We start from the raw sequence: 26,676 nt of genomic DNA, 5'->3' as shown, positions 1-26,676 counted from the left end.
TCAATGCCCTGTACAACCGTAACAAAACATCCCAACTTGTAAATTCCATTCCTCTTGCAATAAACATTCCACTTGCTGTACCTGCACACTAAACTTTGTGATTCATGTGCGAAGTCACCCAGATCCCTCTATTTCTGCAATCTCTCTCCATTTAAATATGCCGCTTTTCTATTCTTCCTGTCAAAGTGAACAAGTCCAGGTTCTCTCAGCTTATACTCCAACTGCTAAATTGTTAACCATTCACTTAACCCATCTTCCTTTGCAGACATCTTAAGTCCTCTTCACAACTTACTCTACTACCTTTGTTTCATCAGTAAATTTAGCAACTGTAAGTTTGGTCCCTTCATCCAAATCGTTGGCATACATTGCAAATAGATGAGGCCCCAGCACTGATCCCTGAGGCATTACCCTTAACATCTTGCCAACCCCAAAACGATCTATTTATGCCTACGTTGGGTTCCTGTTAGCTAACCAATCTTCTATCCATGCTAATATGTTACGTCATACACCATGAGTTTTTATTGTGTAATGACCTTTGATGTGATACCTTGTCAAGTGCCTTCTGAAATCAAATACACCACATCTACCGGTTCCCCTTTTCCACATTGCTAATTAGTTTCTCCAGTTAAGTTAGCATTGCATGTTCAAATCATCAGGTGTTGGTATGCAAGCTCAGTTTCCTCTTATTGTTCAGTGTGCGCCTAATCTCAACCACCTTGCTGTGGGAGCAGCCAAGTGGAGGACAGGCTACACCTCAACTCAGAAGGAGTGTGGGGCTGGGGATTTGGCGGGGGGGGGGAATATAAACTGTGTTACATGACTGAAATATCACTTACTGACAGGTCTCTGAATGGATGCAGCTGTAATCCTAAAGGAAGTTTTGCTTTGCTCAATAAAGATTGCGTTTGAGGGATGTTGGTCAATGTGCACCTGAACACACTAAACACAAAAATGTTACACTTTAGTAAAATTAAATACAACAGATCTTTATTAAACATTTTTTTCAAAAAAAAACTTTTCCAAAAAGTCACTAAAGGTTCCAGGCCCAATTCCCAGTCAGTTGATTGAAGCAGTAAAAGCAGTCACAACACTATGATCAAACTCATTTTAAAAAAAGGAGGGTTGGTTGCACAAGTCATCCAGTGTTTCTGTTTCCAGCAAGCAATTCTTGCTGGGGAGCTGAATACATGCGAATTCAGATAGGAACAGGATTGGGTTGCGTCACAAGGTGCTTTCACAGAGGCACGAGGAAAAAGTAGAAGAAATTTGGAGGACAACTGGAAGTTTGGAGGAAGTACAATTATTTGACTTCCGAAATGTTCTGAGAATTTTATTACTGCATTATATTAAACATACCATTCACATGTATCAATTTAGGTCCAAGTCCACTTGGACAAGTTAACAGGAGGTTGTCAGTACCCACTAAACCCCCTTCAGGTGGAAAAAAGCTCAATAGCATACTGCACAGACCCAATTTCTTAAATGGATTGCCATTAACTCTAACATGGCTTGCTGCTGAAGTATCAAAAGGAAATTGAAATCCCTGATTTAGCAAAGAAGTGAAAATGATCAGATTAGGATCTAAAACAAGATCTAATAATTAAGCAAGCTATTAAAAATACTGCTTAATTAGTCTAAGGACACATTTTAGACACTGTACAGGATCAGGTTGTGATGGGGATGAACAAAAGAGACAGCAAACTTAAATCTTCAATTAGGGTTAGATTTGACTTGCAAAGTACCACTCCCCCACCCACCCTCAAAATCACAGCATTTGTTTGGTCAATAAACTTATACTGGAAGCTACTACAACTTACTCTGGATTGCAGTTTAATTTCTGTAGATCCTTGTGCAGGTTTGGATGAGGAGCTCTGACTGGGGTTGAAGGCAGAATGTTTCTCTCCTGCAGGAGATTCAGAGGTCGTGCTGCCTCTGATTGTTGGCTCTGTTGCAAGCTAAGCCCACCCATGCCAGTCATTAGTTGATTAAAATGCGGAGCCTGAAGAAAATAAGTTTTATTAGGAGAATATGTTGCAGCACAGAGAGAACAGAAAAACAGAAAAAAAGTCATAGTTCCAGGGTTTCTACAGTACGCATTGTTCTGAAAACAGCAGGGAAAAGTCTGCAGTAAAAGAATTTGCACGCACCATGTTGAAAAAGGTTGTATGTCAGCCTACACTTTCTATGATTTATGCACATTTCCTGTGATGCAGCAGGGTATTATAAAATTTCCGAGTGATACAGTCAAACACAATTCATTTAATTGAGTTACCCATGATGGCCACTGAACAGAATTGACAAAAATGACGACTCAATTCCTTTAAAATTCTCATAACTGCGCACCATCTGTTCATAACTGGCTTGTAAAAATAAATCTCACGAGTGCCATTGTAATGCAATGATTAAAGCTCAAGAGTCCTGAAGTAGCAGCACTATTGATTCATTACTAGATCTGCAGGAGCTCCAAGGTGATGTGGGAAAAGAAGATGGAACATTTTAGGATTACCTTTGCATCACACAATGGAATAGCTTTCAAGGCAATATCTCGGCAGATACCCCTCACTGTACTGAGTTGATTATCAATGGGGTAGCATAAGGATGCAATTTGTTTCAGCAGAAATAGAAACAAATCCCCTTTGCCACAGATCTCTGAAATAACGCAAGGATAAAGTAATGCCACTTTGATACTGGGCCTGAGGAAGAACACACAACTATATTCCAAAATATTGTGCAGTAAATAAAAACTGGCCTTCCGCACATGTTGCATAAACGCATATTACACAAGGGTACCATACTTAAGCAGAAACAATTCCAACTGAGCTCTCTGACTAGCAAACAGTCTACTGTGCAAATTCAATAGAAAGTGGAAATTTTTCAAACGTTCCAATGCTTTGTACATAAACTATGCATTTTGCTGCATATGTATGACGGTAAATCACAATTCTCACTGAAAATAATTTTTAAAAATAAATGATTTCCTTTTAAAAAGAGTTATTTTCTTCTCTTTGGTTTCCACACAGGCAAGATCGCAAACAACTTTCACCTAGTTTTTCACCAACATCATTCCACAACCAAAAGTAAGCAAAAAGGGGGAGCAGCACTGGGATGACTTCCCCGCTTATCCTGTTTTCAGCTGTGCTGCTGAGTTCAACTTGAGTTTCTACTGATAAGATATTGCCAACAGGAACACAGGTCCCACAGGTGCATGACTGCAAAGGATTGAGAGGAAATTCTAGCAGAACCTTACTCGAATGTTCTTAATCAATCACTTTTCACTAACTGCAAAAAGTATTGCATGGGTAGAATCAGCATCTCATACCTGAGAGAATTGCTGTGGTCCTTCAGTATTTGCCAGCTGACCACCCGGAATGCCAGGGCTTGCCATATTTTGGTAGCCAGGAGGTAAGGAGGGATAAGAGTGGCCAAGTGTCCTTCTAGTTTTGAGATCTTGTTGAATAGGCTGCACTGTAGTGAAAATAAAACCAAATTGTTAAAACACACTCAATTGGAGATTAGAACACCCTAACATTCCATTAGTTTACATCACTGAAAGCTGTATGAACACCTCTCAAGGTAAAGAAAAAAAATGTTCAAAGCATCCTAACAATCTCAAGTTAAAATCAGTCCCTAAACTATGACCTTGTCACCATCACAATATAGTCTCTTTTATAATTATAGACATGTTACTACATAAACTTGGGAGGTCGTTAAGAGTACAGCCTTGTATTAATAGGTAAGGAAAAGCTTTACAAAGGTTAATCTCCTTCTCCCTTCCAAATGTCAGTGCAAAGTACTGCTAGGCTGACCCCGAGCAATAGATGGCATCCCTAACTTTTAATCCAGTGATAATACAACTTTAATTCCTCCTGTCATCTAACAACAAGTAGTGACTATTTTAAGAGAGTAGTACTTACTGATTTCACCACCTCCTTCCACAGCATCATAATTGTCAGGAGCTATCGATTGATCACCAGATGACCCAGTGTGGATTCCTAAAAAGATTTTTTAAAAACCTTGCATCAAGTACATTTAGTTTAAAAACAAATTGCACGCATTGCACTTGGATTACTATTTTAAAATATTTATTTCTGTAACCATCATTGTCTTCTCTGTCCCTACCATTATAACCCCCTCCATCCCTACAACTATTCAAGCCATCTGCATTGCTCCAGCTTTGGCCTCTGGCGTGCTCCTGGTTTCAACTGCTCCATTGCTGTGACTGTGCCTTTAATTACCAAAGCCCTAAAAGCTCTGGATTTCTCTCCACAAGCCCTTCTGCCTCTCCTGCCCCATCACCTCCTTATGGGCTCACTGTTAAATTTGGTTTGCTAATGCTCTTGTGAAGTGACACGGGATGTCTTGCTATGTTAAAGCTATTATATGAAAAGTAATTAATTGTACAAAAATTACTTGAAAAAGACTAATAAAATCCACTGAAGCATAGCGATCTTCATTCAATAAACAGTACAATGCTGTTTGATTTATCTTTTAGGTAAAATTACACAACTGTAGGACAATTATCTTTAAATACTTAAATTTTTGAAATTGCAGCCTGCAATTCATAGCAACTTGCTCTCGCTACACTCGGAAAGCATAATACTGGGCAAATAATGAATATCAAATGACAAGGATTCTATTGTTCATTCCAAAAACCTCTAAGCAGGTTTCACTTTTGATTTTAGGTAGCTAGTTGTTTCCGTATAAAATTAAGCCAAATTAAGACAGGGTTCTGACTGAAAAGAAAATCTTTGAACGGAAATGTTACCATTTAAGAATGCATTATCCATTCCTGCAGTCGGTAATAAAGTTTAGAATGCCAATTAATGGACAGACACTAATTTGATCACAGCCAAGATCGAAAACTCCAGTAGTTTCAGATCTTAGAAATCCAAACAGGCTTGCCCCAACTGAATATTTTGAATAAAATTCATGTTGTGCATTCAACTCTAAATATATAATCAGTATATTTAACTCAATTCACACTGCTAATCTATAGTTATAAGGAGTTACATAACCAACTAGCTTAATATATTAAAATTTGAACCACAGAAATCCTTTCCAGTTACTCCTGTTCTGTTTCAAGATGTTATCAAGGTGCTATGCTGAACTTTTAACCTAAGTTTAAAGTTTGTTTATTTGTGTCATGAGTAGGCTTACATTAACACAGCAATGAAGTTACTGTGAAAATCCCCTGGTCACCACACTCCACCCCTTTTCAGGTATGTTGAGGGTAAACCTATCATGGCCAACGCACCTAACCAGCGCATCTTTCAGACCGTGCGAGGAAACCGGAGTACCCGGAGGAAACCCACGCAGACACGGGGAGAATGTGCAGACTCCAAACAGACAGCGACCCAAACTGGGAATTGAACCCGGGTCCCATGCCATCCAACCTTTTATCAGCAGTTCACTGCCCACCATCACGATTGGAATGTCAGGAGTGGATATTCCAGATTTAGAACTATTCTGGTGAAATTTTCATGTGAAAATTTCACAAGCCATATGAAGCATGAGATAATTAAAATTTTGCTGCAAAAAAAAAAATCACATTGACAATACATCGTATTCTACTTTCTTCCTCCAGTTCCCGGAAACTAATCTGCATCATTCAGCAGCTCTAGCAAATTCAGTCAAGATTTTAACTCATGCACCATGAGGCTAGAAAAAAATCCTTCTCCAGGTAACCTCTGAATTAATTCACCCAGTGTTCATTTACATTAAGTAGATTGCAAAACCATGTAATCAAAGACATATAACCACCCTTAGCAAACTAATATTGTAGCTTGTTCCTTCCAGTTTAAATGACAATTGTGCCTTTAAGAATAATAAAAGCCTCAAGGCACTTCACAGGAGCATTATCAAACTAGGTATGACCAGCGAGCCTCATGAAATATTAGGTCAGGTGAGCAAAACCTTGGACAAAGGTGAAGGTTTTAAGTTATGTTTTAAAGGAGGAAATCAGAATGGCAGAGCGGAGTGGTGATGGAATTCCAGAGCTTGGAACAGCGACAACTAAATGGAAGTATAGCCATTAATGGTTGAGCAACTATAACTGGAGACTCTCGGCAGGCCAAATTAGAACACAGATATCTCAGAAATTTGTGGAACTGGAGGAGATGACAAAGAAAGGGAGTCATGAGACCATTGAGAAATTCGAAAACAAGGACAAGAATTTTCAAGACAAGATGGTTGTTGACTGGGGGCCAATGCCAGTCAGTGAGCACAGGGGTAATAGGGAAATGGGGTTTAAAGCAGAGGTAGCTCGGTTTTGGATGACCTCATGCTCACCGAGGCTGCAATTTGGGAGTCCAGCCTGCAGTGTGTTAGAATAGTCAAGTCTAGAATGAGTGTCAGCAGCAGATGAGTTGATTCAGTAGCAAAGTCAGGTGATGTTACACAGGTGAAAATATGTAGTATGAATGAGGCTTTGGAAGTTTGTCTCACAATCAAATGTAATAGCAAAGTTGCGGACACATTGGCTTAATCTCAGACTACTGCCAGAAAGAGGGATGAAGTTAGTAGCTAAGGAACTGAGTTTAAATAGTATATACTGATTCACAACAGAAAATTGGCTGTAATATAAAAATGTTACTTTTCTATAGAATAGCATTCTACAACCCAACACATAGGCAAGTTTATTTACAACTTGCTGCATGAATGTAAACACAATGTAGACACATAGGCCCGACAAAATATTACACTTTTCAAAACAGAAATATATCATTCAGAACTATTTTCAAATGTGACAAATATACCATTTAACAGTTTGAAGAATTAAATGTTTCCTCGTCTGAGATACATATTTAGTGCTAGTGCACATTTAGGCTCTATACAAGTTGGTATTATGAAACAGTTAACATGCTCCCTTATGTGCCAACATACCAAATTTACAATAGAAATGAAGGATCATGTCCTGTAGAAAGGTTACCTTCAGAGTCTCTTAAAAGATTTTGAGCGAGTGGTGCATCGTGATTAGCAGTTACCAGAGGATAAGTTGGTCTGATCAAAGGAGGGCCTACACTTGATGGTTGGGGACCCAAGGGTGTCCTGCCAGGCTGATACATCTGATTTAATGGTTGGTTGATTGGTAGATGACTCGATCCTACTAAAATATTCAAATAATAGGATAAATCAAAACTTTTCTTCACTCATACATGCTTACAATTATATTACCTGAAATTTATTACACTAAAATGTTTTGGAACAAGAATGGAACCTCAAAGACAATGTCTAAACAAGCTCAGTACGTAAATACTGGAATAAATAACAAAATACAGTAAATGGCACTACATTACTGTACATTGCAAGAACAAGTAGAACTTGAAAAAAAAACTTTGTCCCCATTATACAAAATAGTGTATTAAAAATCAGATGTTGTAGTTCACACTGATTTTGTTTCAAAATGTAAATTGATTGTGGAGTGAGTAAAAACAAATCAGGTAATCAAGTTCAATGTTTTTAAATGGGCCACTGGAGCAGCCAATTTAATTATCAAATGAGGTGAGTTTACAAAACGGAAAACCTTCAAGATAATCATTTTTTTGTAAAACATCCCATACTGCTTTGCTCCGTATCCTAGATGGTTCATCACAGCCACACTTGTGCTGCCAATAGCAATACTTTCATGAGTTGGTACGAGAGTTGACATTCAACTGAAAATACATCCTTTTCACGCATGTTCAAAAACCTGTAGTGCAATACTGGATTCTCCAGGGCACAACTGCTGCAATCACCAACTCTAAACTCAAAATAAAATCAAAGCAAATTCCAGTCAGGTAATTGTCTGACTGAGCTTTGATATTCTAAGCACAGCATAACATTCTATTGCAATAGTACATTTCATTCACTAACAGGCAACTAAGTAATTATGAAATTTTGCGTGGCTGAGATACCATTGGATCTTCAATACATTTCTTCTCTCGATTCAAACAAGGAATACTTTATATTAAATATATGCTGCCCCTTCTTTTCTGTACTGCTATCCCAGAATTAACTGAAACCAGCACCCAAAGTGGCCTCCATTCAACCCCAATTCACTCAAACTCAGTCCTAGAAAAAGTCCAACTTCATCAACCATGTGACAGAGAGAAATCCACCACTTTTCACACAAAACCTCAGACACAGAATAAAACAAAGATCCTTCATCTAATTTATAAAGCAGTATCACAAAATTTCTGAAACAAATATGGACAGAATTTTTTAAAAATTCATTGTACTCAAATGTCAGTCTTTGATAGCAAAAATGTGCTACCATTTTGAAGCATTCTGAGCATCTTACATTAGGACTGTGCCTGTTACTGCCTAATATCTAACCAGAGTATGGTTGTGCAACCCATCAGTGTAACAGGAGCACCCTATGTTCTAAATTAGTGTTTTTTTACACATGCCTTTCTGTGCGCGTACCTCACAAACCTTCTGAAGTTTAACATGACCGTACATGATGTTGCTAAATGTGAATTATTAAGTTGCTTTATTTCACTGCATGTGAACAAGCAGCTTGACAATAATCAAGCTATCAGTTTAATGAGTTAAGAATTCTCACCTGACAATATTTTTCTCTACCTCAGTTTCTTGTTTGACTTTTCACTTCAAACTGTTTCTCTAACCTTTTGAATCTGATGAAAGCTTACCCAGTGGAGAGGTGTGGAGGATAGCGTGGTCAACCGTAACAAAGGCTGCAGGCAGATCAAGACAGATGAGAAGGGAAAGAGCGCCTGTGTCATATTCTCATTGACTCCATCTACACTTCCTGCTGCCTTGGAAAAACAGCCAGCATAATCAAGAACCCCACACACCCCGGACATTCTCTCTTCCTACCTTCTTCTGTCGGGAAAAGGATACAAAGGTCTGAAAACATGTACCAACCAACTCCAGAATAGCTTTTTTCCTGCTGTCATCAGACCGTTGAATGGACCTACCATATATTAAGCTTCTCTTTCTCTTCACCCTACTTGTAACTGCAAAACTATCCTTTCCTTCTCCCCTATGTAATTTATGAATGGCATGTTTTGCCTGCGAAGCATGCAAGAAACAATACTTTTCACTGCATCTCAGTACATGTGACAATAATAAATCAAATCATTTGTGACTTTGTTTAGGTAGTGTGACAAGGGTGGAAACCTGACTGGAGGAATTCAAACATGGAGTTCCAGGAAATATGGGACAGCTACAACACTGGCATCTACCTGAATGTGGAAAATTGCCAAGGTATGTCCCAGCCACAAAAAGTGGGACAAATCTAACCTGTCTAATTACCACCCCATCAGTCTATTCTGAATCACCAAAATGATGGAAGGCGTTGGCAACAGTATTGGCAAACAGTCAGAATCCTGGAATGCCCTTCCTAACGCACGCTGGGTGTACCTACACACGTACTGCAGTGATCCAACGTGATGACTCATCACCACCTTTTCAATAGCAGTTAAGAGATGAATGCTGGCTTAGCCAGCAATACAAACTTCACATGATTTTTTTTATTTTGGAGGTGACAACAAGTTCAAAGACTTGGGGGTATGGAGGTTGGAGATGGGATAGTAGCTTGCAATGATGGGGGGGGTCAAAGATTGTTTCTTTTTAGGAGGCTGATTTAAAAGAAAGAAGGTCAACATCTGAACAGAGAACTGATAGCAATATCATCTAACATGGGGAATAGATGGGGGAAGCTGGGTGACAAGGGGTTTAGTGGAAAATAGAACAGAGAGCAGTAGGGTCACATTCCTGTCTGAGCTCATCTTGTCCAAAGAGAAAATAGAATAAAAACCAGAGAAAGACGCGCGTTCAGGGCTAGGATAGGGAGAACATTAGAGGAAATCTGGCCAGGTGGGCTCGTGGAAGGGATGGACACCGCAGAGGAAGCTGATTGGATGGTCTCAATCTTGGTGACAAAGAATTCATGATCCCCTCATACCTGCATGAGTGGAGGGGACAGGGGAGAGGAGATCAAAAAGGTGGCAACAAAAGAGCTGGGGGCGATCTTTCCAATCCAAGATGATCCTGGAATAGTGAGCAGAGCCAGAATGTGTTTAAAATGTTATAGCCAGACCTGCTACTAGATGGCTAAACCAGTTGTCTGCCAAATCCTTTTACATCTGTGTCTGATGGACTTAATGGAATCGAGGTGAGAACTGTGCTGGATGAGAGGGGGTAATGGTTTTACTGGGGACAATGGCAAAAGTGGAGGTGAAGGTGCAGTTGAACAGAGGTAGACAAATGAGATTTAAATAAGTGAATTGATGGTTAGATTTTTTTCCCAGGGGCAGATAAACAAGATGGTAATGTTTGGGCATGGGTGGTTGGGGACAACACCATGAAGTGATCAGAGAAGATCTTATCTGTAATTGATATGTTGGAACTAGCAAGATCACGAGATGGCAAAGCCGAGAGGGTGTGAGTTGAGGGAGAGATTTAGCAGGGATAAGAGGGCACTGAACTCAAAGCACAAGTTCAGATGGAGGTTGAAATCACCGAGGAAGAGATATCAGCTGATGCAGAAGCTGAGGGGGAAAGCAGTAAAGACATCTCAGCAATAACATTTTTATCAGATTCCAGCGGAAAATATAGAACAATGAATCTGAAAAAGGAGATAAGAGGTGTGGAACAAGGTGAGGAGCACAAAGGAAATAGTGCTAGGCCAAGGGTGCAATCTGGTGATAAGCACCAAACCATCAATACAACAGTCTTGACAGGGCAAGGAATGGATGATGGAGCCAGGCAGGGAAGTTTGAGAAAAGTTGCCATCACCCCTCAGCCAGATTTCAGATAAGGTTATGATGGTGATACAACCTCAATATTAATGAGTGAAAAGGGCTTTATTCACAAGTGAACGGAGTGTGTGGAAGGTGTGTAGAGGAGTGGGAGAACCGATCACTGGCAGAGACCACAGTGTCAGCAGTGGGAGGGGAGTTAGACAGGAAAAATACCGGCAAGGTTAGTCCTCATCAGGCACAATGGGCAGGAAGAATGACAAGAGAGTAGGATGGCACAATTATTGTTGTTGCTCATAATGAGTTCATGTTGAGTGCCTTAATGAGCCTGTCAAAGGATACCAAGAGAGGCACAGAAGGAAGCTGCCTAACAGATATTCAGTCAGCGGCATGAAAAAAAGTCAGGAATTACTGAAGGATTGGGATAGGGAATTGGAAGAGCAAAGTACCTGAAAATAGAGAAGTGAAAGGAGGCATGACAATAGAAGAGAGTCCAGCAGGGAGTAGGAGAAATACTAAAGAGATAATCCATTCAATTCAACACCATTTTAGATGTTTCACGGGAAACTAAGTTGAATACCCTATTCAGCTTCCCCAGTTTCATAGTTACTTTCACTTAAAGCAAAGAGGAGAATCTGAAGCTGCAAGTCAATGGTCACATCACATGTTTATTTTTGATTTTCTTCCCTAGGAATCAACTTGCACTGCAATGGGTTTCATACGGTCCTATGATGCACATCAATGGCTATCCAATGATTTTTAAAGTGCTCATTCATGTTTGCATCAATAAATGGAAACCAAGGGGAACAACATACTCCAATTGGGCAACCCAGTGTCACTTCTAGGTCACACTGTAATGCATGGTGGCACACAGTGGTTAGCACTGCTGCCTCACAGCGCCAGGGTTCGATTCCTGGCTTGAGTCACTGTCTGTGCGGAGTCTGCACGTTCTCCCCGTGTCTGCATGGGTTTCCTCCCACAGTCGGAAAGATGTGCTGGTTAGGTGGATTGGCCTTGCTAAATTCCCTGTCAGTATACCCGAACAGGCGTCGGAGTGTGGCGACTAGGGGATTTTCACAGTAACTACATTGCAGTGTTAATATTAGCCTACTGGTGACACTAATAAATAAACTTGAAAACTTTAACTAGATACACACATGCCCCAAATTCTCGACAGGCAGCACGATGTTAAAGTATATTGTGATAACGCTTCATCCAAATATTTGGTGGGTATGCTGCACATAGTGCAACCTTGGCTTCAATTTCTAGTTACAGTGAATTCACCGGCCTTGGAAAAAGTGTTCCCAATCTAGTTGAAAGGATGCATAGAAGAAGACAGCTTGTGAAAAGAGACCCATCACATCTAATCAGCATTACCGTTGCAAGTGAGTAAAGCCATGGTGACAAATGGGATAAAAATCTGCAAGTGATAGAGACCACTACACTTGCATAATTAAGATTCATGTCATTTAAACAGGACATTTGCTCATGCACTACTTAAGTTTCCTGCACATTTTACATACAGGAAAACTAATTGCAATACTTAATTTAGCAAGTATATTTGGGGGGGGATGCATTCAAAAATCATTGGGATGCATGCAAAAATCTTAAACATAATTTCAACCATTTCTGAAGCAGGAAAGTATGTCAAAAGTTGAACAAAACAACAGAGGGAGTTAATCAAAAAACATGGAAGCCATGAGCATGCAAGACACAGAAATCTTAACCTTTTTTCAAATCTCTTTTGCTCAAGTTATGCAAACAAGCTTCAATCTCATGAAAGAAGCCACAGAACATGTACACTATTCCATTCTATTTTGGGACAAGGCATGTGGATATTCATGAATAAATGTTTCTATGTAACCAATGAAATGCCCAAGGAACCATGTTAGGTTCTGATTACCAATAGATACCGCAAATGGATAGCGAAAGAATCCAAAACATATTGACAACACCAAGGAGATACAGCATGCCAAAGCATCTTTTAATGGGTTTATACTGTTCCCAGCATAAAGAACCTGGCTTCAGGGAAGTAAAGCAGGCAACTGGCACACAAACGCTGCTCTTCTATAATCCAAAGTAAGTGAGCCCCAATTAAAAATTAGTTTATCTTACAAAACGGACCCAAAGACTTTGGTTAAATTAGAAATTGGTTTCTTGGCTCCTAGCTAGAGCAATTCCATGTCAAGGCAATAGTATTTCAGATTCAGAGCTACACTCGGTAACTTCATTAATGTTTGCACCATCAGTTGTCAATGTAAAAGCACCATAAATTATTTTATTTCCCTACTCCTAGGTTTGTGTCAGTGCCACTCAAACAAAACCCCACATAATCTACACAAGAGTGTCAATGGTGATGGGGAACAGGCACAAAAGTGGAGATGAGGCCACAATCAGATCATGGCGTGGTGGTATCGTCACTGGACTTGTATTCCAGGACCGTGGCAAACTGCAATTTGAATTGAAGAAGAATCTGAAATTAAAAGTCTAATGACAATCAGAAAACGACTGTCAATTGATGTAAGAAAAAATCTGGCTCACTAACATCCTTTAGGGAAGGAAATCTGTCATCCTTACCTGATGTGGCCTACATGTGACTGCAGATCCACAGTAATGTGATTGATTCTTAAAATGTCCCCTCAAGGCAATTAGGGATGGGCAATAAATGCTACCCAGCCAGTGGCACCCACACCCCTTGAGAGAATTCTTTAAAATGGCCTCCTGCTGTTCCTAAGTTGTGTTCTTAAGTTGTTGGGGGTAGGGGGAAAAAGGGAAATAAGGGAAATAATGCAAAAATACAACCGATTACCACTCTTCACATATCACTTCAAAAGGTCAAGCCACATTTGCCCAATACTACCATACATTGAAGCAATACAAGTATTATTTTCCCATAAATAAAGATCAGGATGGAATGTACATGCACAAATGTGCAATGGTATGCTCAGATGAGATCAAAAATAGCATTATACCCCAAGAACAAGAGTAAAAGGTGGGTTGGTTATTTTTGAAATAATATCTGTATGAACAGAGGTGTGCACTTTAGGATTTTTTTTTCAGTCAGCAACAATTAGAATTGCTTAAATAAGTTAAAGAGCATTCTCAATTCCGTTCAATATTTACTCTTTTATGGTTTGTGAAAAGATTGGGTACAAAGGCCATTCCAGTCCACGTTTGCTGCCTAATGCTCAACAGAATTAGGGTCAATGTTCACCTCCAACACCAGCATTTCCTATGTTACAGGAGCACAGGTCCAACAATTCACGTTCCATGTGTAAGTTTGTGTTCACTTTGACACAATCCAACACGGGACAAAGTTATAGCTGCACGATGCTGGGGACGAATGAGTTATAGCCTGCTTTTAAGTTTCAATTCCTTTAAACTTCTACTTACGAGGACGACAAAAGACATTTCATCCTCATCAACAGGGTTTTTTGTTGTACCTTTGTCATGTTTAATTTAATTTCGAGGAATCCATTTTCTGAAGTCTTTTCAACAATGGATACCAGCTTGTGAGCTATATAGCACTGAAAACTGCAGATAGTATGGTCAAATCTCATTGAAATCATTGCAAAGACAAATACTTTCTTGAAACAAAACCTAAACTCTGCTCTCTCAGTTAAGACCATGATATTTTTTACTGAAATTTCCCAAAGAAACTAGGTTAACTCTGCCTGTATTTAGTAAAGCTGTAATTTTCTAATACTGGCTGAGGTACACCTTACCAACGTGGACACTTGCAAAGCTAACTGCCTTAAATATTGAAAGGTCACATATGGGCGGCACGGTAGCACAGTGGTTAGCACTGCTGCTTCACAACTCCAGGGACCTGGGTTCAATTCCCGGCTTGGGTCACTGTCTGTGTGGAGTTTGCACATTCTCCTCGTGTCTGCGTGGGTTTCCTCCGGGTGCTCCGGTTTCCTCCCACAGTCCAAAGACGTGCGGGTTAGCTTGATTGGCCATGCTAAAATTGCCCCTTAGTGTCCTGAGATGCGTAGGTTAGAGGGATTAGCGGGTAAATATGTAGGAATATGGGAGTAGGGCCTGGGTGGGATTGTGGTCGGTGCGACTCGATGGGCCAAATGGCCTCTTTCTGCACTGTAGGGTTTCTATGATTTCTTCTTCTTCTATGTCACAGGAAAGGCAAGAACATGGAGAAATATGTTTAAGAAGCACAATGTCTGAAATGGAAAAGAAAATCAATATCCTGCTTTTCCTTTCTCATATATTCATCTATCTTTCTCTTAAATACATTCCTCCTGTTAGCACATTTCACGTGTAAACCACTCGCCAGGTAAAGACATTTCTCCTCTATTCCCTGTTGGATTCAGTGTCTATCAGAACACATTTATGCCCACCAGTTTTGATTTCCTGACAAATAGAAACACCTTTTCACCTACCCTAAACTCTTTCATTGTCTTAAATACCTCTAACAACTCATCCCACTATCACATTTTTACTAGACCCAAGTGTCCCAGCCTGTTCAATTGTTCCTGATAGGTATAACCTCAGTTCTGACATCCCTGTATTTCCTTTCTTTCCACATTCACTGATTGGGCCCATAATAACTATATCATTTTAGGTATACGTCTCTGCACTTTCGATGCCGCACAACCTGGAATCTCTTCACTATTTAATGAATCTGCTTCTACTGTACAATACTCGAGAACAATCTCGTTCATCTGAAATCATAGGCACATGTAACCTGGTCCTGACAGAATCAGGACATACAGCACACTAATTCTAACACAGTTACGCAAATGTAGTTATTTGAGAAATGTAGATATTTGAGAAATGTAGATGCGATCTTTACTTATGGTGGTATTGTTCCTACAGGAACAACAGAGATCGTTTTCTTACAAGTCATCAGTTTATAAGCAATTATATATATAATTTTTCACGATTTGAGAAAACAGAAGCATAAATTCTGGCTTACCTTGGTTTGTGTAGTTCTGTACAAAAGATCCTCCAGCTGTATTTGCATACTGATTGCTCATGGCTGGTTTTGGACCAGCACTTCCATAGGGCTCTGGAGGTGCTCGCCCCTGACCTGTTCCTGCACCTGGAACTACATGATTTGCTTGCATCCCTGCTGGAGGCTGGCTGACAGGATGAGACTGTTGTAGAGGATTATACTGCCAGCTTGTCGGTGGAAGGACTGAGGCTCCAAGGTGAACACTGCTGGATGTTGCAGGTGCAAACGAGCCTTGAGATGGCAGTGGCATTCTTGAGTAAGACCCTGCATATGCAGCCATGGGTATGCTTTGTCCATCAGCAGAGATGCCCTTCTGCAAATGGGTGGCATTTAGTGGAGCTCTGCTGGCAGTCTGTCCAAAATTCTGAAAGTTACCACCAGGTTGAAAATTTTGATGGTACTCGTAGTTATGCTCAGTGGCAAGATGTGGAAAGTTCTTTGCTGGTAATTGCTGTGGATATGGCGCTGGTGGGACCACATTATATCCTTGCTCAGTGGGAACTGAAGGGTGTTGATTCATCAAAGGACCTGGGAAAAGATTATGCAGAGTCAAAACACAATTGCCATTAGGTAAAATCAGATTTAAAGGAAAAGCAGCAAATCTCTTTTGGCATTTACTTGACTCAATAAAATTGCAACCTGAAAATGTCAATGCTTTAGTCTGGATAATATTTCAGGTAGATTTTAAAGTTTATCAAGAGTTCTGCAGAACATTGATCACGACTGAAAAGTCAGAGTATACACAATTTTAACAAGACGAATGTCACAACAACCACTTTTATGTGAATTTGATTTACAGAAGTGCAAGTAAAGATAAGGGAGAAACAAACCACAGTATAACTGTTTATTTTTTCTTCTGCAAGACAAAACACAATTGCCCTATGCTGGCATGCAACTACATGTGTTTCCGCATTAAACCAGTGCAACTTGGAATGTCCTATAGACTCAAATTAAAGCTGGAGAATACTGCACAAGTTTATTATTCGAAGGAAAAGGCATGTATTTTCTCTTTAAATCCACCTAAGGGAACACTAAGGTGCAACTATGAGCAGAAACTAAATTTCTCCTTTAGTTTCTCAATTGGAGAAAGGAACTGTCAACCTTTATGTATATACCAGACCACACAATTTTTCTTTAAAACCAGAATATCAAATGGAACAAGCACACTACAATACCATTTTAATGAGCTTCCAAATCCATTTATAGTATTGGAGTCTTAATCAATCAACAATTATGAATCAAAATGTTTGAAATCAGTACTTTGAAAGATAGTGGTGACAATGAAAAATTAATGAGAGATGCAAGGAGGACACAAGTCGAGAAAAATCGCCAAAATTTTTTTAAAAATCTGTTTGAAGTATTCAAAATCATGAGGAGGATGGACATGGTCGAGGGGGGAACTTGGAGCAGAGGTGGGCAAATTCAGCCCTTCGAGCCTGCTCCGCCATTCAGATCATAGCTGATCTCTCCCTGGTCTCAAATCCACCTCCCCACCTGTTCCCCATATCCTTTTTATTAGAAATATATCTATCTCCTTGGAACCATTCAATGATTCAAACTCCATCGTGCTATGGAGCAGCGAATTCCACAAATTCACCATGCTCTGTGAGAAGTAGTTCCTCTTCATCTCGGACTTAATTATTGTCACCTGTATTAGTATACCGCAAAAAGTAATGTTTCTTGCGTGCTATACAAAACATACCACTCAGAGGAGGAAACGAGAGAGTGCAGAATGTAGTGCTGCAGTCCTAGCTACGGTGAAGAGAAAGGTCAACTTAATGCGAGGTAGGTCCATTCAAAAGTCTGACGGCAGCAGGGAAGAAGCTGCTCTTGAGCCGGCTGGTACGTGACCTCAGACTTTTCTATCTTTTTCCTGATGGAAGAAGGTGGAGGAGAGCATGTCCAGGGTACATGGGGTCCTGAATTATGCTGGCTGCTTTTCCCGAGGCAACAGAAAAGTGTAGACGGGTGTCAGCGGGTGGGAGGCTGGTTTGAGTGATGGACTGGACTTCATTCACAATCCTTTGTAGTTTTTTGTGGTTTGATACAACCAGAAAGAATGCTTTCTATGGTGCATCTGTAAAAGTTGGAGTTGTAGCAGACATGCCAAATTTCCTTAGTCTTCTGAGAAAGTAGAGGCGTTGGTGGACTTTCTTAACTATAGTGTCGGCATGGGGGGACCAGGACAGGTTGTTGGTGATCTGGACACAAAAACTTGAAGCTCTCGACCATTTTTATTTCGTCCCCATTGATGTAGGCAGGGGCACATCCCCCACTATATTTCCTGAAGTCGATGACGATCTGCTTCATTTTGTTGACATTGAGGAAGAGATTGTCATCACACCAGTTCACCAGATTCTCTGTCTCATCATTGTTTGAGATCCGACCCACTACGGTAATGTCATCAGCAAACTTGAAAATCAAGTTGGAGGGGAATTTAGCCACACAGTCATAGGTGTATAAGGAGTATAGTGAGGGGCTGAGGACACAGCCTTGTGGGGCACTGGTGTTGAGGATGATCATGGAGGAGGTGTTGTTGCCTATCCTTACTGATTGTGGTCTGGGAGTTAGAAAGTTCAGGATCCAGTCGCAGAGGGAAGAGCCGAGCCCCAGATTTGGAGATGAGTCTCGTAGGAATAATGATGTTCAAGGCTGAGCTGTCGTCAATAAATAGGAGCCTGACAGAGGTGCCTTTGTTATCTAGGTGTTCCAGGGTTGAGTGCAGGGCCAGGGAGATGGCATCTGCTGTGGATCTGTTGCAGCGGGAGGCAAACTGTAGTGGATCCAGGCAATCTGGGAAGCCGGAGTTGAAGTGTGTCATGACTAACCTTTTGAAGCACTTCATAATGATGAATGTCAGAGCCACCAGACGATAGTCATTAAGGTACACTGCTTGGCTTTTCTTTGGTACCATGTTGAAGCAGGCAGGGACCTCAGATTGTTGCAGAGGTTGAAGATGCCTGTGTATACTCCCGCCAGCTGGTCTGCGCAGGATCTGAGTGCTCGTCTGGGTACCCCATCCGGGCCAGTCATTTTCTTTGGTTGACCTTCGAGAAGGTTGCTCTGACATCTGCAATGGTGACCTCATACAGGTTCATCCGAGGATTCTGGGATGGAGGACATGTTCTTGCTGACTCTTGCTCAAAATAGGCACAGAATGCACTGAGCTCATCAGGGAGGGGTGCGTTGGGTGCCGGTGATTTTACATGCCTTCCTCCTGAAGCCTGTTATGTCTTGCAGACCTTGCCATAGTCAGCAGAGGTCAGTGTGGCTAGCCTGGGACTCTAGCTTTGTCCGGTACTGTCTTTCGGCAGCTTTGATGGATCTCTTTAGATCGTATCTGGTTTTCTTGTATAGGTCAGTGTTGCATGACTTGAATGCCTCAGACCTAGGCTTCAGCAAGCAGTGGATATCGCTGTTCATCCATGGTTTCCAGTTGAGAAACACATGGGATTTGATTCTTTGGCACACATTTCAGTGTTAAATCTACTGCCTCTCAAGCTATACCTGTGACCTCTTATTCTAGATTGCCCCATAAGAGGAAACATTTGGTCTACATTTACTTTATCAATCCCTTTTATATACCTAGGTCAGATCCCCCCTCATCCTTCTAAACTCCAGTGAGTATAACTCCTAACTGTTCAATGTCTTCTCATACATCAACCTTTTAATCCCCGGAATCAATCCGGTGAATCTCCTGAGCTGCTTCCATGCCACCACATCCTTCCTCAAATAAGGAGGCCAAAACCGGACACAATACTCCAGATGTGGTCTCATCAACACCCTATACAATTGCAACGACACTTTTATACTTCAGCCCCTTTGCAATAAATGCCAATATCCTATTTGCCTTTTTAAATACATGCTGCACCTGCATACTGACGTTCTGCGATTCATGAACATAGACACCCAGATTCTTTTGTTCAGACGCATTCTGAATCTGCTTTCCAGTTGGGTAATAATTTGCCTATTTTTTCCGCCAAAATAGATAACCTCATACTCATCCACATTAAATTCCATCTGCCAAATTTTGGCCCATTCTCCTAGCCTATCTATATCCGGCTGCAAAATCTTTATATCGTCTTCACTGCCTGCTTTCCCACCTATTTTAGGATCATCTGCAAATTTTGCTATGCTACACTCTGTCCCTGCTTGCAGATCATTTATATAGATTGTAAACAGTTCAAGTTCGAGGACTGACCCTTGCGGTTCTCATTAGCAGAAAGGTGGAGAACCAGAGGGCACCAATTTAAGATGAGTGGCAAAAGTACCAAGAGAAGAGGAAAAGCCTTTTGATTCATGAAGTGATTAGGATCTGAAATGGACCTCCTGAGAATGTGTCGAGGACAGATTTAATTGTGGCTTTCAAAAGGGAATTGAATAATTATCTGAAAGGGAAAAGGTGGAACTAGATGATTTGCTCTTGAAGAACCAGCACAAACAGAACAGGCCGAATGGCCTCCTTCGCCATTCTATGATTCTAAATGTGATACAAACACAGTAGCCTTTGAAACCAGATGGCTGCCATGGTTACTCACATCAAGGAGAAAATTGAACTGCATATCACAGCAAATTGCATTGCAATATGTAGATTTGTTTGCAAAATGATATTAAATATTTACTGTACATTAAAGTGTATTTAAAGTTTTAACAAGTTAGGGACATTTAACATTCATTTGTCACCATTGCCTCAGTGGGGCTGTTGGCATCATTTTGCTTCCTCTCTGGCTTTCTTCAAGCTTCTCTCAAACCATGCCTCAATGTTACCCACCCATCAATTTTCCTTCTTTTTTTACCTTCAATTTCTCATTCAATTGTCCCCAACACAAGGCAAGTTGGGTCTTCATTTCGAATGTCTATCGTTAGCCAACTTTCACTTTCCAACTAAACTTAGCAACCCTGTTGATTCCTGAACTTCTCTTGATCCTAACCCATTCATCTGCTCTGCCAAGCATTTATTTCATAAGTTGAAACAAATGGACCAGATATTCACTGGCCTCTCCATAACACATGGAAAGCTAGGGATCACAACCCCCCACTTAACCATTTAACAGTCAGGATAGTGCATCGTTCCCTGTCGAGAAGTGTGCACAAATTGCCATATTTATCTTGCCTGGTGTCAAAGAGCTTCTGGACACCACCAGACAGAAGTCTGTGTATAACATGGTTTAATGTTGTGACTCCAGCGTGCAGCCAGGTTAGAATCCATAAAAATCCCTACAGTGCAGAAGGAGACTACTCCGAAAGAGCATCTTACCCAGGTCCACCACCCCCACTCTATCCCCGCACATTTACCATGGCTAATCCACCTAACATACACATCTGTGGACACTAAGGGGCAATTTAGTATGGCCAATCCACCAAGCTGTACATCTTTCGACTGTGGGAGGAAAACGGAGCAGATGAAGGAAACCCAGGCAGACACGGGGAGACCGTGCAAACTCCACAGTTACCCAAGCCTGGAATTGAAGCCATGCCCCTTGCGCTGTGAGGCAGCAGTGCTAACCACTGTGCCTCCATGCCGTCCATGGTCTCGGTGATTGGTGGCTGGATTCAGTGGCATGACCACCGAGGTCACTTCTTCCGCCTCCATAGCCATTGGGGTCGCCGACCTCCATCTGTTCTGCCATTGAGGACCTCTTGGAACTTTGTTTGTCTGGAACATCCCCCTCAACCTTACTGCCAGGGAAAGCCCTAACAGGAGCATGAACTCCGGGCATGGAACACGCAAGCCGTCCTACCGTGGCAAAGATGGCAATCCTCGGAAAGACACAATGCACAAGGATTTTCTTTGTATGCTTATCATCAATTTGCTCCCCTCAGCAGAGTTTGACCGAAGAACATTTACACAGGTTCCAGTCGTCTTCTGGCCCTTGTCCAAATGGCCATTCCTCACTCGTGAGCCTAGACCATGAGCATTAGCAAACTACAGTACATAGGGACAGCATCGTCTTATTCAATACTGCCCTCAGCTGATACCCATGCAGGTACATCTCTAGCATAGGTACTGGAAAACAATTGAACAGAAGCTCTAGTCAACTTTCCCTTCAAATTTGCCATGGCTGAAAACAGCCTCGAGTCCACAAGAATAATAAAACCTGGGACTCATGGTACAAATCAGCTGAGCCGTAAAGGCAATCCGAATTAAATTTAAAACATTTTAAGTCTTTCATTCCCCACCCAATAATTAAATCTATATCAAATGTGAAGAAAAATACAGGTTTCAACTGCAATAGGAAGATGTTTCGCAAAGGAGACTTATAGGGTAATTGCCTGTTATTTAACTTCATAATCTTGCTTGTCTTAGCCACAGCAATCCTGCCAGCAACTAAGCAGTGCTGTGCTGAAATCTGACCAGACCAATTAACATTTCTCTTACATAAATGCCTCTGGTAGGAAATCTTTGGTCAAGCAAGCATTTAAGGTAAACCCAGTATTCAGCAATGACAACTAATTTTTTTGTTCAGAAAAAACATATTTTAAGCGAAAGGTTTGTGATATCACTCGATGACTGTGACTTTGTGTCAGTGATTTTCATTGATTTCTTTATCTCAGCTGCATGAGATTTTTTTTTTAAGTTTACACTTTGGTCAAGAGGAACAAGAACTTGCGTGTGAGCCTACTGTCCCAGGCAATGTAGTACAGAGGCATTCAAAGTTGGTGGAGACACTATCATTACTGTCCCATTAACTGAAGGTATGAATAAATAGCAGCTGATCTTGTCCTTGTAGTACCTGCCCTCAACAAGAGACAAAAGAGAACTGTATCCTTTGGTGGATATAACATAAGATGCAAGAATCATAGAATCCTTACACTGAGGAAGAGACTATTCGGCCCATTGGGTCTGCATCAACTCTGAGTATTTCACCCAGGCCCCCTTCCATCTGCCTAACCCCACACAGTTACTATGACTAATCGATCTAACTACACATCTACCTAACCTGCACATCGTTGGACTGTGGGAGGAAACTGGAGTACCCGAGGGAAACCCACAGGCCAGAAGTGAACCAAGGTCCCTGGCGCTTGAGGCAGCAGTACTAACCACTGTACCATCTCTACGAATGTACTGAAGGCATTATGCAAGGTATTTTTAAATGTGATTGATGGTCACATCTTGACTGGCTCGCCAACATAATCCCTCTGAAGTTTATTTCAAGTTTTGATTTTTAAAGCTTCTTGTTCTGGAGAACTTGGCCATCACCTTTAAATTTTGTGAAAAACTATATTTTCATGCTGGCAGTCATCACCCTCAAAAGGGAGATGACAAAATTAGGAAATGTGTTGTATGACTTTCAATAAAACAATCCAAACTTGCAGTGTTTTTTGGGATCATTCACTTAACATTAACTATCAATCTGCTTATTCACCATACCTTCAATTGACAATTGTGTAGAGGAGCTTATTCGTTATGTTATTGGACAAGAAAATCAGAACTTAGACACCAAATACATGGCAAGTTGTAAAATCAATAATTTTGGTCATTTATAGGTTATAATAAAAGGATTAGCACACAAATGCCCCAAATTAGTTTTTAAAAACTTGTACAAAGCCCTGGTTACATTTGTAGAGCAAAGTTACAACCATTTTACATCAATTGTTATATCCACCAATGGGTAGTTATACTTTAGTTCTGCAGCAAGTTTGTCTCTTGTCGACCCTTTCTCCTTACAGACATTCACATAATCCTTTCATTTTAGTATTCATTATGACAGAGGGCGAAAAAAGGACGAGAAATTTATGATCGCCCCACTATCCGATATAAAAGGTAGAACAAAATGAACAAGGAGAAGAATTTGATCTTCCCTACCAGACATATTACTGACAACACCATGCTCAAAAACCCAAACAGATACTTCTTGGCACCATCAAAAATATCCCTATTTAGGTTTTTTGGAGTTTGAGCTGGGTTTATACTGCACTTGACATCCACTCTCACAATGCACTGGTAGTTTTATAAAGATGGGGAGTACTCCAACACAGCATTTTTTTCCCATTATTCTTTCATGGGATGTGGGATACGGGCATCACTGGCTGGCCAGTGATCACTGGCCAGCACTTGTTGCCCATCCCTAAATCGAACCCAGCGACTCGCTGGGCCATTTCAGAGGGGCAGTTAAGAGTCAACCACGTTGCTGTGGGTCTGGAATTAAATGTAGGCCAGACCAGGTAGAGACGCAGATTTCCTTCCCTAAAAAGGATAGAGAAAACTGTAAGTGCCATCCATGTAGATAGTCATCTGTGATGTGGAGATGCTGGCATTGGACTGGGGTCAACACAGTAAGAAGTCTAACAACACCAGGTTAAAGTCCTTGTTAGACTTCTTACTGATAGTCATCTTTGTCAGCAGGCAACATGCCCAGAGAGAGAGGACACCTAATATAGTGACTGAATGAAACACACTGCCACACCATTATTTGTAAGACAAGCCATCTGTAAGACACTTTGAGGAGGGGGAAGAACTGACACAAAAAGGTACAAGTGAAAAAAGGATTGGCACATAATTAATCCAACAATATATATACACACACACATATATATTGTGGTGATCAATGAACACCAGCTCTGGTTGGGTTACAACATGGAGGGAGGTCTGGTGACTTCAGCTCAGTGGTTTCGAAAGACTGCAGCTGGATGAGGGGGGAGGGAGAGAGAGGGAGCCGGGGCGTCACCGAGTTTCACTGACACGTTTACACGGGCCGGGGAGGAGGAGGAGGATGGGGGCAGGTGGAAGACACAGAATTGGAGCCTCAGGAGCTGAGGGGAAGGAAAGGCGGGCGGGCTCGGCCCCACCTAACGGGTCCCGATCACCGACTGACTGACCGGCCGGTCTGGGGGGGGGGGGGAGGGGAAGAGAGTGACAGTCCGGTTTAAGTCTGTGGGGGAGAAGGGGTTGGGGGGGGGTTAGACATTGGCCTGCTGCTCCCCATTCCCTCACTCACCGTTCAGACAGGGTTGCGGCGGGGCCCCAGCGCCGATCTTGGGGCCGCTGTAACCGCTGCTGCTGCTCCCCGCTGACATGGCCGCACCGGAGCCCAGGCCGAGAGCGGCTCTGTGTGTGTGAGTGTGTGACGCGGCCTGGCCTCTGCCCCTCCCCCACCACCGACTGTGACGCCTCGCCCGCCGGCACCACCGCGCACGCGCGCCGTGGCCGACCCGGAGGGACCGGGAATCAGGCGGCCCGGCTCCCCCCGCACATGCGCACTTGGTACACGTGGCATTTCCGGTGTGACTCCTTCAACTGAAGTCAGGGGAACCAGATACGTCAGCAGCTCAGGCTTAGGCCTGGCTCTCAAACTGTTCTGGTGTCAGCGTCAGGAATGTACCTCTGACTTTCTCTATCAAATTAGGTCTTTATTAGTTCAATGTAGCTGAGCTATAGATTCATTGAAGAAAGCAGATCTGAGCCATATAATCATTGAAGATGGCACGTCTCAGTTATATAGCATTCAAGGTGGCAGACCTGAGTTTTATATATAGCATTGAAGATGGCAGGTCTCAGTTATATATATAGCATTGAAGATGGCAGGTCTGAGCTTCAATCTCTGATCATTTAGGTGCTTTCAGTTGCATAGTAGAGAAGCAACAGTTGGCTATGGTAACCCTGGGTGGCTGCAAAGAATATTTGATTTGATTTATTATTGTCACATGTAGCGAGATACAGTGAAAAGTATTGTTTTGTGTGCTATCCTTACAAATCATACCATGTGCTGCCTCACAGTGCCGGGGACCCAGGTTCGAATCCCGGCTTGGGTCAATGTCTGTGCAGAGTCTGCACATTCTTCCCGTGTCTGCATGCGTTGCCTCTGGGGTGCTCCGATTTCCTCCCACAGTCTGAAAGACTTGCTGGTTAGGTGCATTGGCCATGCTAACTTCTCCCTTTCCATCTTAAGATGCCAAACCATCTTAAGATTTTCTTCCCACTTTTGCTTAACTATATCTCTGAGCAAAACTTGAAGCTTCTTATATTCATTATCCCATGTCTGGAACACTTCAAAACATGCCACCATCATCTTTTCAAATTCTTCATTGACAACATGCATCAATTTTCGTGTACCCAAGACTTTAAGCAACTGGGAGCTCAGGTCTCTTGAAATTGCTTCCATCAGTCTCAGTGCTCTCTGAATAGGATATTTTGTGTTCCTGATTTTTTGCAAGTGAGTGGAGGTTGCAACTAGTGCCTGCCTGATTTATCCAATTCGGTTGCAGACAACAGGTGCCGGAGTGTGGCAACCAGGGGATTTTCACAGTAACTCCATTGCAGTGTTAGTGTAAGCCTACTTGTGATACTAATAAACTTAAACTTTAAACTATATAATCATTGAAGATGGCACATCTGAGCTTCAATCTCTGATCATTTAGATGGTTTCTGTTTCATTGTAAAGATGCAACAATTGCCCATGGCAACCCTGGGTGGCTGCAAAGAATATTTGATTTGCTTTATTATTGTCACATGTACCAAGGTACAGTGAAAAGTATTGCATTGTGTGCTATCCATACAAATACAATATGTTGCCTCAGCACCACGGACTTCGGCTTGGCTCACTGTGCGGAGTCTGCATGTTCCCCCGTGTCTGCGTGGGTTTCCTCCGGGTGCTCCATTTCTTCCCACAGTCTGAAAGACGTGCTGGTTAGGTGCATTGATCATGCTAAATTCTCCCTCAGTGTACCCGATCAGGCGCCGGAGTGTGGCTACTGGGGGATTTTCACAGTAACTTCATTGCAGTGTTAATATAAACCTTACATTGCAATGGTAATGTAAGAGGGGCAATTTTTTCACACAGAGGGTGGTGAGTGTCTGGAACAAGCTGCCAGGGGTAGTAGTAGAGGCGGATACAATTTTGTCTTTTAAAAAGCATTTAGATAGTTACATGGCTACGATGGGTATAGAGGGATATGGGCCAAATGCTGGAAATTGGGATTAGCTTAGGGGTTTAAAAAAAAGGGCAGCATGGACAAGTTGGGCCGAAGGGCCTGTTTCCATGCTGTAAACCTCTATGA

At 41.7% G+C, this 26,676-nt stretch overlaps 1 protein-coding gene across 1 annotated transcript in view; it reads right to left on the bottom strand.

The window, feature by feature from the left end:
• LOC144505081 (protein transport protein Sec24A-like) overlaps positions 1-24,840 on the bottom strand; it is a 58,388-nt gene extending 33,548 nt beyond the window's left edge. The window contains exons 1-7 of the mRNA XM_078230866.1: positions 24,618-24,840; positions 15,640-16,206; positions 6,929-7,105; positions 3,915-3,992; positions 3,320-3,465; positions 1,818-1,999; positions 837-939 (exon numbers count right to left, since the gene is read on the bottom strand). Coding sequence (XP_078086992.1) covers positions 837-939; positions 1,818-1,999; positions 3,320-3,465; positions 3,915-3,992; positions 6,929-7,105; positions 15,640-16,206; positions 24,618-24,696 — 1,332 coding nt within the window. The 5' untranslated portion in view covers positions 24,697-24,840. The remainder of the gene's footprint in view (positions 1-836; positions 940-1,817; positions 2,000-3,319; positions 3,466-3,914; positions 3,993-6,928; positions 7,106-15,639; positions 16,207-24,617) is intronic.
• Between the last annotated feature and the right edge of the window lie 1,836 nt (positions 24,841-26,676).

The sequence above is a fragment of the Mustelus asterias genome, chromosome 16 (genome assembly GCF_964213995.1).
Source record: "Mustelus asterias chromosome 16, sMusAst1.hap1.1, whole genome shotgun sequence".
Classification (NCBI taxonomy): Eukaryota; Metazoa; Chordata; class Chondrichthyes; order Carcharhiniformes; family Triakidae; genus Mustelus; species Mustelus asterias.
The sequence above is the reverse complement of the archived record's forward strand: the minus strand, read 5'-3'. Positions and strand labels throughout refer to the sequence as shown.